The sequence below is a fragment of the Callithrix jacchus genome, chromosome 13 (genome assembly GCF_049354715.1).
Source record: "Callithrix jacchus isolate 240 chromosome 13, calJac240_pri, whole genome shotgun sequence".
NCBI lineage: Eukaryota > Metazoa > Chordata > Mammalia > Primates > Cebidae > Callithrix > Callithrix jacchus.
The window spans coordinates 78,226,130-78,248,893 of NC_133514.1; the positions used below are offsets into that span (position 1 = coordinate 78,226,130).

General features: G+C 43.0%; 1 protein-coding gene across 3 annotated transcripts in view; it reads left to right on the top strand.

The window, feature by feature from the left end:
• Window positions 1-16,220, top strand: part of MAPRE2 (microtubule associated protein RP/EB family member 2) — a 179,334-nt gene extending 163,114 nt beyond the window's left edge. For all 3 annotated transcript variants that reach the window (XM_003734635.6, XM_008979707.5, XM_002757161.5), the window contains 2 exons: window positions 4,534-4,692; window positions 13,080-16,220. In XM_003734635.6, coding sequence (XP_003734683.1) covers window positions 4,534-4,692; window positions 13,080-13,154 — 234 coding nt within the window. In that variant the 3' untranslated portion in view covers window positions 13,155-16,220. The remainder of the gene's footprint in view (window positions 1-4,533; window positions 4,693-13,079) is intronic.
• The last annotated feature ends 6,544 nt before the right edge of the window (window positions 16,221-22,764 follow it).

The window sequence follows — 22,764 nt, forward strand, 5'->3', positions numbered from 1 at the left end:
AATCTGATATTCCTCACAATTACAGTAAAGTCTAACTAGCTCCACTGTCTTTGAAATTTTCATTATAAAATCTTAGGTACATTTTCTAATATTAGCTCATCATTCCTTAGATCATATGTAGCTTAAAAGTAATAAAAGCAACGGGTAGTGGAGGGCCCATAGAGGAAAGCCTTTTATCCTGGCTACCCTGCCGCTATGAGAGGAGCCTTTACTCCAGGGCCCCAGGCTGTTCCCAGCCACTCACTGGGCCAGTAGTGGTGATTAATCTTATTCTTGATGAGCCAGCAAGAGTTTAGAAACAGTTTTTATGATAATTGTATATTTGTAATCAAGACTCTAGTTTAATGTAGGCAGTTACTTAACTAGGGTGTTTCTTTACAATTATGATTACTTTATGGAAAAAGGTGTTAAAACTTAAGCCATCCAGCAGGTAGGACTTGGATTTGCAAACTGAGATGTTCTAATTACCTGCTGATTCTCAGTTTGAGCCTGGTTTCCAATAATGACTTCTTCTCAATTAAAAGGCTGTAAGGACAGTCACAATGAGCCTTGGGCCACATGCCTCAGGCTCCAAGCAAATCAGAGTAGACCTAAAGGCAGTGGGTCTATAATGCTTTGAACCTAAAGTTGGCCCTCCATATCAGTGGGTGACCACATCTGTGGATTCAAGCAACCAAGTATTGCAAATATTCAAAATAAAAAATAGCAATACAAGCATAAAAAGTAATACAAATTAAAAGCAATACAGCATAACAACCATTTACATTATATTTGGTATTATAAGTAACATAGAGATAAAGTGTACAGGCAAATACGATGCCATTTTATATTGTCTTACGCCAGGGACTTCAGCATCCATGGGGTTTCGTATCCAAAGGGTGTCCTGGAATCAATTCCTCTCAGATACCAAGGCCCAACTGTAGGACTCTTTTCCTTAAGGAACCCAAATATTTTTGGTATCTTTCTTATCTTATGTTTTTTCATGACTCCTTCCTCTCTTCGCCGTCTGCCACATCCAGGGTCCCACCCTCTGCAGCCCAAATTATAACCATGCGGAAACCTTGAGCTTCTCTCTCCCTGACAGCCTGACCCAGACAGCCCCACTTCCTCTCCTTGGGGCTGGCTCTATGCTCCGGTTAGCTCTCCAGATCACACACAGAGCCCCATCCCCAGGGAACTCAGACCTCTAAAATGCCTCCACTAAACCATCCTACCATCCACAATATCACTCAGAGAAACAAGTGAGAAGAGAGAGGAAGGGTCCAGAGCCACCTTCTTGTTATAATCACTTTATTACTTCCAAAAGGCCTCCCTCCCCATTTCTGTCCCCTGAAACCTTCACACCAAGGAGTGTGCCTGCCCTCAAAAAGAAGAAACATCCTGAATTGTGAGTCCTTCAATCAGTATTACTGAACAGTTACTCCAAGTTTATATCCGTGGTTAACTGTTGCCATTCCCTCTTTTCTCTGTCCTTGAAGCCAACAGGATGCCCCCTGAGCCTGGTAGCGGGCCCCATAGGCATCAGGGTGTTGGAACAAAGAACACTCGGGTGAGAGAGGCTGAGAAGAGACCCTGATGCTGAAGGGTGAAGTGCAGTCATCATGGAAAAAGGGACAAGTTCCATAAACTTGGGGGATTCTCATTTGCTTGCCCTCCTGCCTTTTCTCAGGCAATTTCTCATGATACACAAAAGAAACACTACTGTGCTAAACCATTTCCATAATAGAAATGAATCAAAAGACATACAGGAGGAAAAGTCATAAAGAAAATAATTAAGAACTTCCTCTGGTTAGTGGGTTTGAGTCAGTGGATTAGCCACCTGGAAGTAGGTTGGTCACTGACAGCTGTGCTCAGGGAGCTCAGGCAGAGACTGTGGCCACACTGGGAGCAGTTGGGAGAATCATGAGAAGAGAGCTACTTCTCCCTTTCTAAGGTCCATCTCCAGCATCTCCTTCATTGCTTCAGCATCTGCCACAACACAAGAGGGATGAGGCTGGCATTGGTCTTTGTGAGTGGAACTGTGACAATGGAATTTTCTTGCCAATTGACCTTTCATCATATAGGTTAACTAGTGTTGGTTTTTATAAGGGAGTGTTGGTAGTGGCAGCTATTACCTAATGCATGTGGAATATCACTGAAGCCTGATTTGCACTAAAAGCTTGTCTAGAAAAGTATGAGCTATTTGCTCATTGTGCAGACCAAAGCCTTAGGGAGCCAGACAGATCAGTTTTCGTGGGTTGGCTGTGTCCATGCCTGCTACAGGGGGCTGGGGAGTGGTGGCAGATCTAAACTGCCACAGATCCATCTGCTGGCACCAGTGAAGGGTTGAGATGGATTCTGTGTCCAAATCTAGCGAGGGTTTGTTTTTGCAGGAAAGGATTTCTAGAATAAGAGTTCCTTTTTTCTGGAATTTAAGCTGGTCACCTTCAGGTTTTTTAACATCTTACAAATGTACAAGCTATAGTATTAATAGAAACGAGTTAAAAGTTAGCAAACTGGTTCTCCAACTGCTTTGCAAGCGGCCACATGGGGGCGTCAGTGAGGGTAACACTGAGTCTAGAGGAGAGGTATGGTTTGCCAGGTGCACAGGAAGAGGATGGACACTGCATGGGCTCAGTGTGTGTTTGAATAAGTCAGTAATTCCAGTTGGATAAAGCATGCACAAAAGCCCAGAATTATTAGAAGGAGAGAGGAGGAAATTTTGCATTCCAAATTAAATTTTTTGGAATTCTGTTAAGGGCGATTTTTTTTTTTTTTTGAGACGGAGTTTCACTCTTGTTACCCAGGCTGGAGTGCAATGGCACGATCTCGTCTCACCACAACCTCCACCTCCTGGGTTCAGGCAATTCTCCTGCCTCAGCCTCCTGAGTAGCTGGGGTTACAGGCGTACACCACCATGCCCAGCTAATTTTTTGTATTTTTAGTAGAGACGGGGTTTCACCATGTTGACCAGGATGGTCTCAAACTCTTGACCTCGTGATCCACCCACCTCAGGCTCCCAAAGTGCTGGGATTACAGGTGTTAAGGGTGATTTTTAAGATAATGACAGATTTTACCTAAGAAGGGCCATGAAAGACTTAATTTACCACCTGAAGCATATGCCCTACATAAAAATAAATGAACAGAGGGTTTAAATACATGGGGATCCTCAGAGACCAGGAACAGGGTAATAGTTTGGGCCTGAGATTAGCTGCTGCACCTGTAAGACTGTGGTAGACTGAGATTTGAAACCAGCTCTAGTCACACCCCCATCAGGGTTTCTTTAGCTCCAGGTGTCCAAGTTCATGGATTCTCTTTTGAGCACTGCCTCCTCCCTTCACTTGCACTGTTCTGTAGCCACCCTGAGAAGCTGCTCAACCCTGGAAATTCTGTGAACCAAGATCAAGGGGAAGAAAGAAGGAATGAGGGCTACTGTGGTGAGGGCATAGGCCTTCCTTGCCCTCCTGCCTTCCCAGTGATGTACTCAAAGCCCAGACTGGAGAAATCAAGACAGATCCACTCAGCCAGCCTTTCGGTCTCAGCCAGTTTTCCTTGTGTTGCCAAGCCCGTTTCTCACTGGAGAGTGTTTGTCTAATGTGGCCTGGTATCATTTGTAAAAGGGTCCAGAGCTAAGGACAGCTTTTGGTGCAAGTGATCTACAGGAAGGAGAGTCCTCAACATAAATTGAAATAGCCGTGGTTATAGCCTTTCTCTTCTGTTTCTCCTTCTTCCTCCCATTCACCATTTCCTGCAGAAGATTAACAAGTGTTTCAGTCTGTTCAGGCCGCTAAAGCACAGTACCATAGACTGGATGGCTTATAAACAACAGAAATTTACTTCTCACAATTCTGGAGACTTGGAAGTCCAAGATCAAGGCGCCAGCAGATTCAGTGTCTGATTGAGGCCCTATTCTTCAGAGATCGTGCCTTCTCACTGTCTTCACATGCTTGAAGGATGAATGAATTCACTTGGGCCTCTTTTATCAGGCCACTCATCCTATTCATAAGGGTTCTTCCCTCATGGCAGCCACCTTCCAAAGGCACCACCTCCTAATACCAACACCTTGGGTGTTAGGATTTCAACATACATATTTTGAGGGGATACACACTTCCAGATCATAGTAACAAGTTAAAAGAAAGATGGATTCCAACGTATGTTAGCAGGAGGTGAAAGCTCACTCCCAGCCTGCTTGGAACCGCACAGCAGAAAGACCACTCTCCCTGGTTAATAAACACTCAGTTGACTGAAGGGAATGACTAGAGTACTGTGGAGAATTGGGTGTTTTGGCCCAGTGTCAAGCTCCAAACAACAGCCCTGTTGTTTTTCTCTCAGACTTACACATCAGTTATTTCTGCACTTTATTTCTCTCTCTCTCTCTCTCTCTCTCTCTCTCTCTCTCTCTCTCTCTCTCTCTCTCTGTGTGTGTGTGTGTGTGTGTGTGTGTGTGTGTGTGTGTGTGTGTGTGTGTTTTGGGTTTTATTCACGGGAATTGCTGGTCACTTCTTATACTATATTTTGGGTGCTTTTCTTTCCTTCACTCTCACTCCCTTGCAGGTACATTCACTAAAACTTGCCCTTGAAGGGGTGGAAAAGGAAAGGGATTTCTACTTTGGGAAGTTGAGAGAGATTGAGCTACTCTGCCAAGAACATGGGCAGGAAAATGATGACCTCGTGCAGCGACTAATGGACATCCTGTATGCTTCAGACGAACACGTAAGTGTGAGGAGCATGTGACTCCTGTGTTCTAAAATGACTTTCTTGGTTAAAGCACAGTGGATCGGCACACCTTAGAATACTTCACTGGGACCTCAATGAGAATTACCACTCAGCTGAGTGCACCTGATAGACCCTAGGGAATAAGCATCATTACCATCATGATCCATTGACCCATGCCTGTGGGACATGCAGTCAAATCAATCTGGGAAGAGACGGGGGTGGGGGGGGGGTTTAGGGGGTGGGGAAGGCTTTGACAGAAAAATATGCTTATGCAGCCAAACTCCAAGTGGTCTGCAGCTCTCTGAGCAAATGAGCAGTAAGAATGTGTACACGTATTCTTCCTTCTTCATGCAGATTCAGAGTGTAGTCAAAGGAAAAAATAATCTGGATGCCTTTTCCATCCCCAGAAGCCCCATAACTGACTGTTTTTATTTCATAGCTGGTTATCTTGTTTACTCATTGCCAGGACAGATCAGAACTGTGGGACAGCCACATGCACACCTCCTTTATGAGGAGGACCTGCCACCAGAGTTGCTGCTCATAGGCGCTGACGGAGACTCCGGATGTGGCTGTGTCAGACTGATAAACAGCAGATGTGGGAAATGGGAGGAATAAGAATCTAGGAAGCAGGGGCAAGATGAACGGCAGAGACTGAGGCAAGGCACCCCAGGTCTGCCAGAGCCAGGAGGGAGAGGCCCGGCAGCCAGAGGCTGGGGTCGGAGCCCAAGGGGGCTTCACCTTCCACTGAGCCAAGTTGAGGGGCTGGGATGTCCAGCTTCACTTATGTCAGGCTGATGCTGGTGGAAGTGTCCCAGTCTCTGAGCTGAAGGCCTGTGATATTCTGAGGGCCTCCAGTGGAGTTTATGTGTTGATATTTCCACAGGACGTAGCAAGCCATCATCAAGTTTACTCTCTTATTCCAGCTGAATCCCAGGCAAATGTTTGCTCCATTTATGTCTCAAAATTCTAGCAGTAAAATTCTCCTAAACTGTAAGGCCCTGTAGCTGCAGTTTGGGAGCTCTCTACCACTTTTTTTGATTTCTTCCAGATATTTTGGGTTAAATTATTTCTTGGTTATCAATAGCTCAGAATATAGATTTTGAAGCCCTGAGAATCCACCTGGTTTCCATGATGGCTTCACAAAATACAGTTCTCAGTATTTTCAGATCTGATGGAAGAAACCAGAGACTGATTTGTAGTGTGTCTGAAGCTGCCACAGTGTCACAGTGTCACCTATATGATGTCCTGTGTGTACAGAGTGCTTGCCATCTGTAAGAACTAGATGGACTATGGTTATTCTCTTCACAAGCTTGTCTGAGGCTAAATTAGCTGAGGTCTCCACAGCACCATGAGGCTGAGCGAATGGTGCTGCTGTCTGCGATAACTCCTGCTAGTGGAAATAAGGCCAGCATGCAGGATTGAATCTTCTTCCCAGCCCTGCACTTCAAACGGGGAAACCCAGAGTCTAACTTCATGCCAGATTTTGTCCCAAGAGGGAGCTCATGTGCAGGAGCACTGTCCGACAAATGAAGTGTTGGAGATGTCTGCTGAATTCCCGGCTAAGGATAGGTGGACAGCCTCAGGCAAGTGCTCTTGCATCCTCGGTGTGATTTCCAGGGGGTCTTCCTAGATGACCGTACTCAGCTTCTGTTCTACCATGCCCATCACCACCCGACCCCCCCCACACATAGATCCCAGCACCACCTTGCCACCATCTGGATTCAGAGACCCATTCCTGCAGTGTATGTGCAACTAAAATGCAGGCACCCCAAGTAGAAGTAACACTTTAAGGCCCCATCATTCATTAAGACTGAATAATAAGTTTAGCAGACACCTCTTCTGAGACACCTGGGTTGGGGTTTGAGGTAGAAGGGCCTAAGGCTTGATGTACATTAGCTTATTAGCTCCCATAATTCTCTAGAGAATCCTATTAGATAGCTCTTGTTGTCATCCCATTGTACAGATGAGGGAAACCAAGGCAGCAGAGAGGTTAAATTACTTTCCCAAACCAAGGAGTAGAATACTTTGCATTTGAACCCTGAGATCTGAATCCTGAGTTCACGTTCTCCCTTTTCTAAGTCTGAGCCACCTTTTAAATGGTTTTATGACAGTCATAGTGGCTAATACCCATTGAGCATTTAGCATGTGCTGAGGATTGTATTCATGTCCTACCTAGATTTCTGACCTTAACCACATCCCTATGAGGTGAGTAGTTACTTACCTACATTTTACAGATGAAATTATTCACCCACTGACTCATGGTTAACAAGCTCCAGCACTAGGATTTGAACCCTATCTAACTCAGAGGCTAAAGGTTGTATCTAACTCGGAGGCTAAAACCATAAGGACTGTGTTACTACCTCTCTCTCGCAGTAGCAGCTACCATGGAGCAGGGAGGAAATGAGCTTAGTACCAGTTGGGGAATGCCTCAAGGTTGACTGTCTCCTTGACGGTCTTCAGTTGAACACACCATGTGTGTGAAGAAGAAAGTTTCCAAATTTTTACCTGAGTTTTCTCTAAGTAACTCCCCTTATCTCATTGTGTTGATTTTCACCTTCAAAAGCCTAGTCATGGCCTCTTTTTCTGGACATTCATCTGATTTTAAATCAGCATTCACGTAAAACTTCAATTTTCTTCTAGCCAGTTTGTAACTTTTTTAAACCTTCTTTGTTGTTGTATCTCTGGCGCTGTGGTGACACCATCAAATAGATTTAAGGGAAGGAAGAGAGAGGGAAAGAGACAGAGGCATTGCCCGGTAAGTATATGCTGAGGAGTGCCCAAAATTCAAGAAGAGAATTACTTAAAGTAACTAGGCAGTTGAATCTGGCAGAGAAAACAGCCTTAACATAAGTTACATGTGTGGGTTACCAGAGCAAAATATTCAAATACAGTTTCTGGCTTAATTTTTCTAGTTCCAGGATATTTTTATTGCAACTTTGTGTCTGTAAAACTCCAGAAGAGACACATCAGGCTATAGTGAGTTTTCTACAGAGAGTATGTCGTTTGATCTGGAATATGCCAGGTGTCCTTGTTTGGAATGTGACACGACCCATTTTTTAAACCTTGGCTTTTATACAAAAAGAAAAGTGGGCCTGGACACATTGCTGGGTGCTTTCCATATTCTGTGCACACATGACTCTGCTGAGAGGCTCAGGAGCAGCTAGATACTCTCCTTTCTGTCCCCCAGCACTCCACCTCCCAGAGGTCCAAGAAATCATCCTAGATATCTTAAATCCTCCAAGCATTTTCATTTCTCCCTGAGAATATGGAATCCAGTTTCTCTGGAACCACCCAGAAGCATATAGCCAGTCCTACACTGGGGCAGTGAGCTTTCCTAAAGCTATACCCTTGCCCACCTTCCCCTGTGTCTGTGGTCTGGAAAAGCATCCATTTTGAAAAAAAAAAAAAAAAATGTGCTTAGTGGTTACAATGCTACCACATACCACCACCCCCAGCTCTGGGAATCTTGCTTTTGCCCCACTGTGCTTTCCCCTGACATTGTGTCCTGTTTTCTGACATCCCCACAGTTGGGTGATGGGTAGATTTGCACCCATGTGCAGGGATGATGTGCATGGCATCTTGGGGGAAGTGCCAACACTTGGTTCATGATTCTGTTGGTACAGCTGTGTGTACAGAGCTGAGATGGCACAGATGCCTGGCTGTCTGCCTCTCCCAGACCCCTCCTGGAAAGAGGACGCCAGGTTGTAGCACGTGCTGTTCAGCTAAACATAGAGGGACATGTTTTGCTTTGACATTTGAGGTAGGAGTATGTGTTAGGGAGATCTCTTCCCCTGAGTGATTACTTAACACTTTTATTTAGTGATGACTGAACTCTGATTCTTATATTTAAGCCATCCCAGATTATGATGTTTAGAAGATGTGAAAATCCAGGTGGGAGTTTTGAGTGAGAAATCAACAGAGGTGGGTCAATTCCCAGTTGAAGAAACCTAATGGAAGTTTCTAGAACAGATACTTATTATGATACTTACCTTGAGTCCTCAGGAGTCTGGGCTGAGGCATTGGCTACCTGCTTCCTGTGGATTCTATCAGCTGGAGGGCACCAGCTTATGAACAGTACTTGTTTCCTGTGGAGACAGGCTGTGCTTCTGTCACTGGAGGGCTTCTGTCACTGGGCTATAGAAAAAGACCCAACCCCACCTCAGAAGAGCTCCCACTCCCAGTAAGGGAGACAGACAGGGACGTGACTAACTGGAATATGTGTCAGATGATGACTAATGTGAGAAGAGACATAAATAAACTTGCGTAGGGAGCAGATAAAAGCAGCCTGGAGGACCACGCAGAGACTTCACAGCGAAGATGGCATTTGTGTTGGATGTTCAAGGGTGACTGGGAACATCAGCAGCTATAGAGCTAAGGTAGGGAGAAACAGCATGAACAGAGCAGACGAGAAAGACCAACAGCCACAGCTGGCGTGGGGGCAGGAGATAAGGCTGCACGGTGCTGCCTCCCACAGCAAGGAAGCCAGGAGCCGTCGGAGCTTCCTGATGGGCCTTCCTCCCTCCTCTGCCCCATTTTCCTCCCACAGTGGCTAAGAGCCTTCATTAATACCATCTCCCAGTTTGCCTCTCTATGTAATGATTATAAGAAAACTAAATAGTCATAGTTTTCTTACAATTACTCACAGCTAAACAGAAAGATGTTAATAGATATGCACATATTAGAATTATTAAGTGATGCCCTGGTACATTAGTCTCATATTTGGTATAGGTTTGCCTGGCCTCCTATTTAGACATGGGTTTAAGTGCTTCATTCTCGTATAAGGCATAGAAAAAGACTGTTTATTCCTGTGAGCCTGCGATAGCACTGTGTGGGCTGTGAGCTCTCAGTTGTGATTTGTAACATCTCTGAATTACAGATGTGTTTTGCCAGACTCTCAGACTGCCTTGACTTGCACGCCAAGCATGAGCAATCCATTGATAAATTGGGAGCTTTGCTGGTATTTCCCAGTGCAAGTTGTCTGGGATGCACAGTTCCTGCAGATGCATGACATCACAGAGGGCTCCTGTGACTGAGACTTAAGCTGGGTGTGCCTGAGGAGCAGCAACCCTGGGCATCTGGAAGCCTCAGAGCCATAGACAGAGCCAGCAAACCTGCTGCCCTGTTGGATGTGTTTGGAAAGGAGGCCTAGCCTAGTGGCTTCCTGGCCCTCTAGCTTGTTACAGGCTCAACAATTACTTGAATCTAGGTCTTTCAACTTTAACTCCATTAGCCCACAATAAACTCCCAATTGTGATGTGAGCAAATGAGAATTTCTGCAAAATGTAAAACAGATCCTCATTTCTGAGATCTTCTTTTCAGCAGTCTAACATGCACAGAAACAATTATGTAAAGAAAAGCATACTTTAGACCAGCTGAAGTTTGAGCAATACAATTTGGAAGACACCACACTCACGTTCAAGAGTTAGGATGCTGAATAAAACAACATAACTCACCCATGGGGGGCTCAGAGCCCAGCTGGAGAGACAGATGTGTAGCCACCCAGCAAGAACACACGGGACTGTGGTGCGCTCTCCCACCAAAGCAGAAACCGAGGATAGAAGCTTGGAGAGGGAAGCTATTAACTCGGAGATGCAGGCAGTGAGAGAGGCTTCAGGGAGGGGTAGCTTTCTCATAATTTAGAGGAGCATGTGGCAGAACAGACAGCTGGAGTTCCCAGTCCCCCATTCCTGTCAAACTCCCATGAATGTTAGTTTCATTCTTCTCCCCTGGATGAGAGGAGAGCACTAGCTTAGGAAGGCCAGTAACTGTTTCCTGTCCTTCGGTGGCCCAGCAAGAAGTTCTCTCCTGCTCTCCTGAGCACATATGGACTCACTGTTGGTGAGGCACTGACTCAGAGCTGAGAGGACCAGTGTCACATGTGCCAGGCAGAGGGCAAAGCAGCATGCAGAGGCAGTGCCAAGAGCACAGCTGCTGTGACACTCAGGGTTATGGGGTTCATCTGGCAGAAGGGGAGTGAAAAGGGGATCAGGGCTCTTAGATCTCCCTGAGGTCAAAGAGCACCTGCAATTAAGGAATTCAGGAGTGCGAGGGTCAGAAAGACACCTTATGTGATCAGAGAAAGCAAGAGATTGGGCCCAACATTTCAGAGGTAGATCTAGTTCTAGGTGAAGACAAGGGGTGGTCATGGAGTGGGGACAGCTCCATTTACTGGATAAGGGGCCTGTCGGCACAGTAAGAGACAATGCTTAATTTTATCCCAAGTTTTCAACACAGTGTCACTTTCTACTGTTGGTTCACAGAAAGGGTTACCTTTTTTTTTTTTTTTTTTTTTTTGAGATAGAGTCTCGCTGTGTTGCCCAGGCTGGAGTGCAGTGGTACCATTCTCAGCTCACTGCAACCTCCACCTTTTGGGTTCAAGCGATTCCCTTGCCTCAGCCTCCCGACTAGCTGGGACTACAGGCACACACCACCACTCCCAGCTAATTTTTTGTATTTTAGTAGAGACGGGGTTTCACCATGTTGGCCAGGATGGTCTTGATCTCCTGACCTCGTGATCCACCTGCCTTGGCCTCCCAAAGTGCTAGGATTACTGGCATGAGCCACCGTGCCCAGCCAGAAAGGGTTACTTTTAAAAAAAAAATTACTTGGACTTCTAGAATATTTCCAGAGTTCTCCCACTAAAAAATAATAATCACAGCTCACATTTATATTTACCATGTACCAAACACTCTACTAGGCACTTTACCTAATTTAACTCATTAACTTCTCTGTTGGATTCGGGGAGTCCTTTGATTCATTGATTAATGAAATGCATTGAAAATGCTTCTATATGGATACTCCTAACCCCAACTTTACAGATGAGGAAACTGGGGCCCAGAGCAGTTAAGTTCTAGGCCCAAACCCACACGCCCTGTAAATAACAGAGCTGGGATGTGAACTTGAGTCCATGTTGTAACCTTGACATTCTACTTACTGCCTCTCAGAAAATAAGTGGCTTGTGACCTTGGGTGATGGTCTGATAATCTCATTCATTCATTCTTGAATCCACTGTGACTTGTTCCTCTCAACACAACACAGATTGAGTCTCACATAAGAAAGAGGTGGCACGGAGAGTCCTATCCCTGACTTCAGTAACCTCAACATCCAGTGGGTGGGGCCAAAAGGGTCAAAACAGGATTCCAAATCAGTGTCATAGTGGAATAAAACAAGTGCTGCAGGAGAAGAGAGAAAGAATTCTGGCTCAGTGATCTGGGGAGATGATCAGCCATATTTGAATTGGCTAAGATGGGTTTGTCCTAAGCTCCAGGGAAGAGGAGCCCGACAGACGGGGCAGGCTTGGGCAGTTCAGTGCTCAGGAATCAGTGTGCCGGGTGTGTGAGGCATGGGCACTTCCACATGTCCCCACACATGCTCCAGACTGCATCACAGAAGCTGTGCGCCCTTGCTGAGCGAACAGGGAACTCCTTTGATTGGCCATGCTCCCTCACCTTGGGTAAAAAACAGCCAATTGTTTGGTGTGAGGTCAGAAAATGAATGAATGTGCAGATACAGCTGAGGCTAGTGTTCCCTGGAGTTGATGTTCAAAATGTGCTTCACTGGGTTACACAAAGGAATAAATAGGACTGTGTCTTCCTAAATAGTGGGAAGAACAACTCACCTATCTCACTCTCAGTTGATAAACTAAGGTAAGCCAAAAGGTCCCCAAGCATCTAAGTAGATGTCCCAAAGTCCTTGAGCCAAAGCTCCTGAGCTCCCTGATTGGGAGGGGCCTCGTTGCCGGGGCAGCCCATGAAATGTGGCTGCTGTCTTTTCTTTAGCCTGGGAACCTCTTGCACTGCTGCTCTGGTATCTAAGCCTACATCAAGTGAGTAACAAAACAAAGGGTCTCCTTCAGGCAGAAGAATGACAGCAAGGAAGGGACTAGGAAAAGAATGACAGCAAGGAAGGGACTAGGAAATGGAGCAAAAGCCCACATCCCTATCCATTAATGCAGGAGTGACACCCCGCACACAACATGCCATGAAGGCCAGGAGTGCTGCTTTTTATATTACAGCAGCTTTATTCATGGTTGTCACGATGCTCTTGGGTCATTGTGTTTGGTTTACTCTTTTACAAAGGTTAGTAAAATATGCCATGTGTTCTATGAAGATTTCCTTCCAAAACAAAACAGTTAGGTGCCTAAAGCCTTATGACTGTGCTTTCTGGAATGATCTGTTCTTTGTTCATATGGGGAAGCTAAGGCACCCCTGCTTGTGTATCGGCCACCGGAAGCTGGGAGACATTTGCATGGCGAGTTGTGCCTAACTAAGCCTGATGCCCTCCACAGCCTTGAGACGCCATGCTGGCAGTGGCAGTGGGCTGGGAGGCCACAGGGCCCCATTTCCAGTCAATTATCTCAGCTGAAACTTCTCCCCTGCCCACAGGAGGGCCACACAGAAGAGCCGGAAGCAGAGGAGCAAGCCCATGAACAGCAGCCCCCGCAGCAGGAAGAGTACTGACCCGCCTCAGCTGCTCTTGACACTTCCATTGTGCGTGGGAACGTTTCTTCTAGAGAATTGGAACATGTGTGGCCCCAAGCTCAACAGAAACCAGTTGTTCCCAATCTGCTGTTACCATCAGCACCATTGCATATGCCAGCCATGGCACTTGGTTCCCATTTTCTTTGCCAAGGTGTATTAGCAGACGGCCCTCTGGCCGCCTACCCGAGAGATTGTAGGGTCACATACATCCAACTTCACAATTTGGCTGCTTGAGATTGGTTCTGCTCTTTTCTTCATTTCTTTCCAGAACAACTCTTTCCCACCCCAACACCACTGCCACCACCCCTCTTTTTATCCTGGTGTGAAACAATGGTAATTTGATATATGGTATTTATATTGGCATTTTTCAACCCAGTGTCACTAGATGTCACACACATTTGTGGTGCTTTGATGTTTGCAAGTCTAACCTCTGAACGTAAATTTGGTCAAATAATTGGAACAAAGGGAAACAGATACTTGATATGAAAGCCATAATGACGGTGACTTGTGTCATGGGAGAAAACATAAGGTCAGTTTCTCCCTCTACTCACAATACTAAAGGGAAAAAATGGATTCAAAGCTAGGATTTCAGGGCTCAGCAGTGTTCTTCCATTAGCATGTTAGGCAACTACACAGTATGTTGTTAGTTTTGAAAGACATTCACTCAAGGAACACACCATCTCAACTTTGCCCTCTCACCATGTCCCTTACTCCCCGTGCCCCCCATTTCCCAGGTTACGCCATGTTCTTTCTCAGGGTCCTCTTTGGTGGGCAGCCACTCTCCCCAGGATGTTGTCATCAGTTTTCTGCAGTCCAAAGAGGGTCTGAGTAGGTACCTGTCTTCCTGCCTCATCCGTCCTCTCTTTGTATAGGTTTTATCCACAAAACCCTCATTCACACTAGGGGACCCCTACTAAAGGGTAACTTCAGTGTGCAGCCCTGAGCTCCAGGGCTCTGCACCATCCCGCACACTTGCTGGAAGGCTGGAAGTGAAGACCTTATTAATAGGAGCATAATTGCAAGGGAGAATCATGGTTCTGCAGTCTGGTGTAGACACTGGAATAACAGCACAGGAAAATCTGTGCCTCCCAGTATCTTCTAGAATAAGGAATTTTCCCTCTTTAACACAAGGGCCCTCTTTGTCATTGACCTTAGCTAAACCATGGCAATTCATAAATAGAGGAAACATTAATTAATTAAAAGCATTCCTTATTTTTTTAACTAATATTTGCACATTTTCTTAGTCTCTTTCCAAGTCCTTGCCTCTTTTTTTCCTTTGACAGATGATATCCCTTCCTGGATCATTCATTTCACCTTGGTTTCTAACTTTAGATTTACTTTCACTTGTTATTTGACTTAGCAGGTGCAACAAAAACAAGAAATAAATGTGCCCACCCCACTTTCCGCTTAACTGAAAAGCTTAAAATAAATTTTTGAATTATATATCATAAAGCTTTGAAATTTCTTTATTGATGAAATATGAATTCTAAATTCTGGCATTGAAGCTTTTCACCAAAAGAAGCCTCTCCAAAATAAATCTTTTGCAGCAGTGATATTTATTGAGTTACATGGAAAAGATGGCTTGTATTTTTGAGATTATTACAACACACTGTGCAGAATTGGACAGATGTTTCGTGGTGTTTGGTTTCCCTTTCTTCTCTCTCCTGCTCACTCTGCATTATAGCGGCAGCTTATTTCTCTAAGGCTGGACAGCCTGGCTCTCAGCAGTGACGTCCTCCCACACCTGGTCACAAGTAGTAGTGGCCGTGCTATACACAGCATTATGCTTAACAGCGTGTTGCTCTTCTGAGCCTGTTGTACTCACTGATATCTTTTTTTTTTTTTTAAGAAAAAAAATAGCTCTTGTAAAAGGTCACAATAACTCCTTGCAGCTGATACTGCAGTGGTTCCTAGGCTGTTCTTCATCTGCTCTGGACATCTCAGTCATAACCAATGCTCAGTGGATCATGACCAAACTCCTGTCATGTGGATGCACATGAATGGGTAGCAGGGAGTTAGGATCCTCTTCTCCAGCAACCCATTACTGCTGTATAACTTGCATAAGCCTCCCTGGTGACTCTTGCTGGAAGCACTCCATTGCCTTCCAGCTCCCCAGCCTTCTCAGTAATAAACATGCTGGCCAGATCTCTTAGCCTGCAAAGAGAACTTTTCCCAGTCACCGTAGTCCATTCTCCTTCCTGAAGGCTTGGGGCAGACTGTTCGTTTATTTAGAGAAGAGCTATACATTCTTTCTGGCCCCATCTTAAACATCTTCTGTTGTGCTGCACCCCAGATAATGTCTCAGATGCTTTGGGGAATCTTTTAACAGTTGAATTTGAGTCAGTCCTCTTAGGCTGTACTTCCAGCCTGTGTGCAAATCCCCACTCATTTCCCATGGATGGTGGAACCCCATCATTCTTTCATCTCGGCATTCATGGCATGCTTTCCTTGGCAGCCCCTGGTCACATGTCATCGGGCTGGGCAGGAAGCATCCGTGGGTGTGTGCTCTGCTTCTCCCTCTCAGGAAGCCCAGTTTCATCCTTAGTCGCCCCTCATGCCCGCTGTCGGCTGGTTATAGCACTTCCACTGCTACTGTCAGATAGGAAGTGATTGAAGCAGGGGGCAAAGAGAAAGCCTATGTTTGTTCTAAGCAGAAAAGCAGGAAAAAAAAAAAAAAGACCTGTTGACCTGAGAGAAGTAAATTCCAGAAGGGAACCAAGAACTCTTCCCTTCCCTGGTGAGTATTTCCATTATTCCGTTAAGGTTTAATATGCATTCAGATTACTTTTACTAAATAGTACACCATAAAGCTTTTGTTATATATTAAATGTAAACTGAAAGGAATGTAAACATATGTATTGTTAATTATAAATATAGATAAGTAATGACATAATAGATGAAAAAGTCTTATTCAGATGTATCACATTCATTTTACATTACCCACCTATTGTCGCATGGTAGAATAGTTTTTTGTCTCTGAATATGTGAATAACTTGACTTGCGTTGATCTTTTTACATATTTAATAAAAAAAGTATATGTTAAAATCTGCCTGGAGTTATAGATTCTTAAATTTTTATGCTGAAGCTTCCCTTTTTACTAAGCAAACAAATAGGAATAGATTTGTGTGGATTTACTTTTTATTATCTACACAGGGGCTGTTTTTATTGATGGCAAATGTGGTTAATAAGAGTTACAGATTCATATTTGATATCAAATGTAGCAGCTATAATACCTTTTAAAAACTTTACCAAACGAAAAACATAAAGAGAAAACATTCCCTTGGGAAACATTCCACTTGCAAGCCAGCAGAATCTTAGCTCCTGCAGGTCCAGCATACTCCAACCTGACAAGACAGCGCTGGGCAAATAGGAAACTGGGAGAAGCAGGTAGATGTTTCTAAGTAAAGCTTTGTGGCAGAATGACCTGCTTGGCAAAAGCCCTTTGAATAAATAGTTTTCGCCCCCTTGTTTGTTGACTTTAGACGGTGATGATTTATTGACATAAGCTATAACCTCCCACAATTTAACAGGGCCAGGAATAGGTGAAAAGAGAAATGTATTTCAGCTGGCCCAGTAATCACTCCACTCTGTGGAGACTGCAGAACAGGTCACAATGGGATGCGGACTTTACCCTGGAGCCTACAGGTTACTGAGCTTCATACCCTTTTCACCCTGAAGGGTGCCAGCCTTCCCTATGCTGCTTCCAAGCACCACCTAGAGGCCAGTTTGGTTTCTCTACTGTCCTTTGGCCACTATTTTCCAGTCATTTGCCGTTAGGCACATTTCTATTAAAAGAAGTGGGAAAATAACAGAAAGCAAAGATGTTACCCCTTTTCTCCATCTACGTTCATTTCCTCCCAGGGTACACTTGTGACAAGTTTGTGAGCCATTACCTGAAATCTCATGTTCAACACACATGTGTTTCCTGTTTAATCCACGAACTCTGGGGCTTTAAACACTAGATCTTACCCTTAGACATTTGTGCACAAAAATACATGTGATTCATCTTAAAATGTACACTGATTGACTCTAGTAAATCTGTCACTGATGGTACAAAGGTGGTGAAATAACACGCATGTTCCATTTCATGAAATCTGACATCATCTCTAAAAATGTGTTGCTTCTGGTATTATGGGTAGGCTCAAATCGAGACACCCCTTACCAAAAACAATTAATGGAATTCCACTTAATTTGAGTTATAAAATGCCAGTTTTCCTCTAAAACACACACACATACAACTTCGTTTCTGACTTGTTTTATTCCTTTTAACTGCTAGAACACAACTATGGTCATTCATTAAGGCTGCTATCACTAGTAATAACTTTTACTGACCCAGTTTCTCAGCACTGAGGCAATGTTGCTAAACAGCAGAAGTGATGGATAAGAACATCTCCCTGGATGTCTAATAGCTCCTGTCTTGCTGAAGTAGGAACTCATAAAAAGATGTTTTCCATTCATTAGAGAAGCTCTGGCTTTATTTGCCTAAAGGAAAGCAAAGCCAAGGAGAAAATCCACTGATCCCTGGAGGACCCCCCACATGGCACAGGGACTTTGGATCACAAGACTGCCCCAAGGGCAGATCCGCCAAGTCTGAGCTGGACCCCATATCTTGTATAGATGAGGCATACACAGAAGGTGCATTTGCTGAGGCTGCGCTTCTGTTTTGGGTTTACAAGTGTAATCAAAATGGAAGGCCAAGCTGAAGTTAATTTATTGGATGCCTTTTTCTCTCAATTCACTGGAAAAAAAAATTAACTTTGTAGCTTTCAAGTTTTAATTTCTAAAACAGGTTTCTGGTGGTATTTTGCAACTATTTTATCATCAAGCCTGGGGATAAATTGTTTTTAAAGGATAATGATGTATTAATGTACCCTTGAATTTACGATTCTCAGTAGGAAACTAGCCCCAGACCTAAAGGTGTTCTTATCTAGAGATTAAAAATGTTAAGTACATTTCCTTCTGTGGCACTAGCATCCCTCATATTTTATACTATGGTATTTCTTTACGTCTTAAAGGTTATCCATATAAAATAAAAAAATTTTAAGATGTTTATTTAGTAAAATGTTTTTGTCAAATCTGCCGGCTTAAATGAAATTTGGAAATTAAAAAATAATGAAAAGATCTCATAAATGTGTTGAGAATTTTATTCTGATCCAACTCACAGCTTACTACGAGGATGCTGTCTTCTAATCTGATATATTTATTATCCAGATGAAACAAGAACTCCTAATGGAACAGTTTTTTTCCAGCTTGAAATATCTTTTAGAAAAAGACCACAGAATACCAGGCTAAATGTTAGTCTCTTATAGGCCACACTATGTCAAGATAGGCTCAGAGGCCATCCTGTCCTGCAAACAAAGACATTGTCCAGTAACCCGAACTTAAAAAAAAAAAAAAAGAGGGAGAAGGAAAATGTAAATTTTACCCCAGAACTTTTTTTTTTATGTTTCACTTTAAGTTCTGGGATACATGTGCAGCATGTGCAGGTTTGTTACATAGGTATACATGTGCCATGGTGGTTTGCTGCACCTATCAACTCATCATCTAGGTTTTAAGCCCCAAATGCATTAGGTATTTGTCCTAATGATCTCCCTCCCATTTGACCCCTACTCCCCGACAGGCCCCAGTGTATGTTGTTCCCCTCCCTGTGTCCATGTGTTCTCATTGTTCAACTCCCAATTATGAGTGAGAACATGTGCTTGGCTTTCTGTTCCTGTGTTAGTTTGCTCAGGATGATCACTTCCAGCTTCATCCATGTCCCTGCAAAAGGCATTATCTCATTTCTTTTTTATGGCTGCATAATATTCCATGGCAGCTATGTACCACATTTTCTTTATCCACTTTCATCCACTTTCATTAATGGGCATTTGGGTTGGTTCCATGTTTCTGCTGTTGTGAATAGTGCTGCAATAAACATACATGTGCATGTGTCTTTAGAGCAGAATGATTTACATTCCTTTGGGTATATACCCAGTAATGGGATTGCTGAGTCAAATGGTATTTTTGGTTCTAGACCCCTGAGGAATCACCACACTATCCTGCACAATGGTTGAACTAATCTACATCCCCACCAACAGTGCAAAAGCATTCCTATTTCTCTACAGCCTTGCCAGCCATCTGTTATTTCTTGACTTTTAAATAATCACCATTCTGACTGGTGTGAGATGATATCTCCTTGCAATTTTGATTTGCATTTCTCTAAGGATCAGTGATGAGCTTTTTTTCATGTTTGTTGGCCAAATAAATGTCTTCTTTTGAGAAGTATCTGTTCATATCCTTTGCCCATTTTTTTGTTTGTCTGTCTGTTTGTTTTTCTGAGACTGAGTTTCACTCCTGTGGCCCAGGCTGGAATGTAATCTCAGCTCACAGCAACCTCCACCTCCCAGGTTCAAGTGATTCTCCTGCCTCAGCGTCCTGAGTAGCAAGAAGTATAGGCACGTGCCACCATGCCTGGCTAATTTTTGTATTTTTAGTAGAGAAAAAGAGTTTCGCTTTGTTGGCCAGTCTGGTCTCGAACTGACCTCAGGTGATCCTCTGGCCTCAGCCTCCCAAAGTGCTAGGGTTACTTTTTGATGGTTTTTTTTTTTTTCCTTGTAAATTTGTTTAAGTTCCTTGTAGATTCAGATATTAGACCTTTGTCAGATGAGTAGATTGTGAAAATTTTCTCCCATTCTGTAGGTTTCCTGTTCATTCTGATGCTATTTTCTTTTGCTGTACAGAAGCTTTGTAGTTTAATTAGATCCCATTGTCAATTTTGGCTTTAATTGCAATTGCTTTTGATGTTTTTGTCATGAAGTCTTTGCCAATGCCTATGTCCTGAATAGTATTGCCTAGGTTTTCTTCTAGGGTTTTTATGGTTTTGGGGTTTACATTTACATCTTTAATCCATCTTGAGTTAATTTTTGTGTAAGGTGTAAGGAAGGGATTCAGTTTCAGTTTTCTGCGTATGGCTAGCCAGTTTTCCCAGTACCATTTACTGAATAGGAGATCCTTTCCCCATTACTTGTTTTTGTCAGGTTTGTCAAAGAGTAGGTGGTTGTAGATGTGTGTTGTTATTTCTAAGGTCTCTGTTCTGTTCCATTGGTCTATATGTCTGTTTTGGTACCAGTACCATGCTGTTTTGGTTACTGTAGTCCTGTAGTATAATTTGAAGTCAGGTAGTATAATGCCTCCAGCTTTGTTCTTTTTGTTTAGGATTGCGTTGGCTATACAGGTCTTTTTTGGTTCCATATGAAATTTAAAGTAGTTTTTTTCTAATTCTGTGAAGAATATCAGTGGTAGTTCGATGGGAATAGCATTGAATCTATAAATTACTTTAGCATTATGGCCATTTTCACGATATTGATTCTTCCTATCCATGATGATGGAATGTTTTTCCATTTGTTTGTTTTCCTCTCTTATTTCCTTGAGCAGTAGTTTGTAATTCTTGAAGATGTCATTCATTTCCCTTGTAAACTGTATTCCTAGGTATCTTATTCTCTTTGTAGCTGTTGTGAATGGGATTTCATTCATTATTTGGCTCTCTGCTTGTCTATTGTTGGTGTATAGGAATGCTTGTGATTTTCACACATTGGAATTGCTCATTAGCTTAAGGAGTTTTGGGGTTGAGATGATGGTATTTTTTTAAGTATAGAATCATGTCATCTGCAAATAGAGACAATTTGACTTCCTGACTTTCTATTTGAATACCCGTCATTTCATTCTCTTTCCTGATTGCCCTGGCCAGAACTTCCAATTCTGCATTGAATAGGAGTGGTAAGAGAGGGCATCCTTGTCTTGTGCCAGTTTTCAAAGGGAATCCTTCCAGCTTTTGTCCATCCAGTATAATATTGGTTATGGGTTTGTCATAAATAGTGATTATTTTGAGATATGTTCCATCAACACATAGATTATTGAGAGTTTTTAACATGAAGGGGTATTTAATTTTATGGAAGGCCTTTTCTACATCCATTGAGATAATCATGTGCTTTTTGTCATTGGTTCTGTTTATGTGATGGATTACCTTTATTGGTTTGCATTATGTGGAACCAGCCTTGCATCTCAGGAATTAAACCAACTTGATCATGAGGAATAAGCTTTTTGATATGCTGCTAGATTTGGTTTGCCAGTATTTTATTGAGGATTTTCACATCAATATTTATCAGGGATATTGGCCTGAAGTTTTCTTTTTTTATTGTGTCCCTGCCAGGTTTTGCTATCAGGATGATGCTGGTCTCATAAAATGAGTTAGGGAGGAGTCCCTCCCTTCTTTTCAGTTGTTTGGAATAGTTTCAGAAGGAATGGTACCAGTTCCTCTTTGTACCTCTGGTAAAATTTGGCTGTGAATCCGTCTGGTCCTGGGCTTTTTTTTTGGTTGGCAGGTTAATAATTACTCCCTCAATTCAGAACCTGTTATTAGTCTATTCCACGATTCAACTTATTCCTGATTTAGTCTTAGGAGGCTGTCTATGTCCAGGAATTTATCCATTTCTTCTAGATTTTCTAGTTTCTTTGTATAGAGGTGTTTAGTATTCTCTGATGGTAGTTTATATTTCTATGGGGTCAGTGGTGATATCCCCTTTATCATTTTTTGTTGTATCTATTTGATTCTTCTCTCTGTCTTAGTAGTCTAGCTAGTGGTCTATCTATTTTGTTAATTTTTTTCAAAAAACAAGCTCCTGGATTCATTGATTTTTTTTTTTTTTGTCTCTATCTCATTCAGTTCTGCTCTGCTCCTAGTTATTTCTTGTCTTCTGCTAGCTTTTGGATTTGTTTGCTCTTGCTTCTTTAGTTCTTTTAATTATGATGTTAGGGTGTTGATTTGAGATCTTTCCAGCTTTCTGATGTGGACACTTAATGCTATAAATTCCCCTCCGAATACTGCTTTAGCTGTGTCCCAGGGATTCTGGTACATGGTTTCTTTGTTATCATGGGTTTCAAGAACTTCTTGATTTCTGCCTTAATTTTGTTATTTAACCATAAGTTGTTCAGGAGCAGGTTGTTCAATTTCCATGTGGCTGTGTGGTTTTGCATGCGTTTCTTAATCCTGAGTTCTAATTTTATTGCACTGTGGCCTGGGAGACTGTTATGATTTTAGTTATTTTGCATTTGCTGAGAAAGGTTATACTTCCAATTATGTGGTTGAGATTTTAGAATAAGGGCCTTGTGGCACTAAGAAGAATGTATATTCTGTTGATTTGGTGTGGAGAGTTCTGTAGATGTCTATTAGGTCCACTTGATCCAGAACTGAGTTCAAGTCCTGAATATCCTTGTTAATTTTCTGTCTTATTGATCTATCTAATATCGACAGTGGGGTGTTAAAGTCTCCCACTATTATTGTGAGGGAGTCTAAGTCTCTTTGTAGATCTCTAAGAACTTGCTTTATGAATCTGGGTGCTCATATATTTGGTGCATATGTATTTAAAACTTCTCTCCAACCCCACTGAAAGGGACTGTATCAGCTATTGTTAACCAATCCTTGTGGAGCCAAACTCAAGGCCATCTACTCATGAATTCACATCTCTCATTTTAAAAAGTTAGCCCCACTTGAGCAGACATCTTCCATCACTGGAGAAGATCTCCAACTGGAGCTGACCTGCAGCTAGTCACC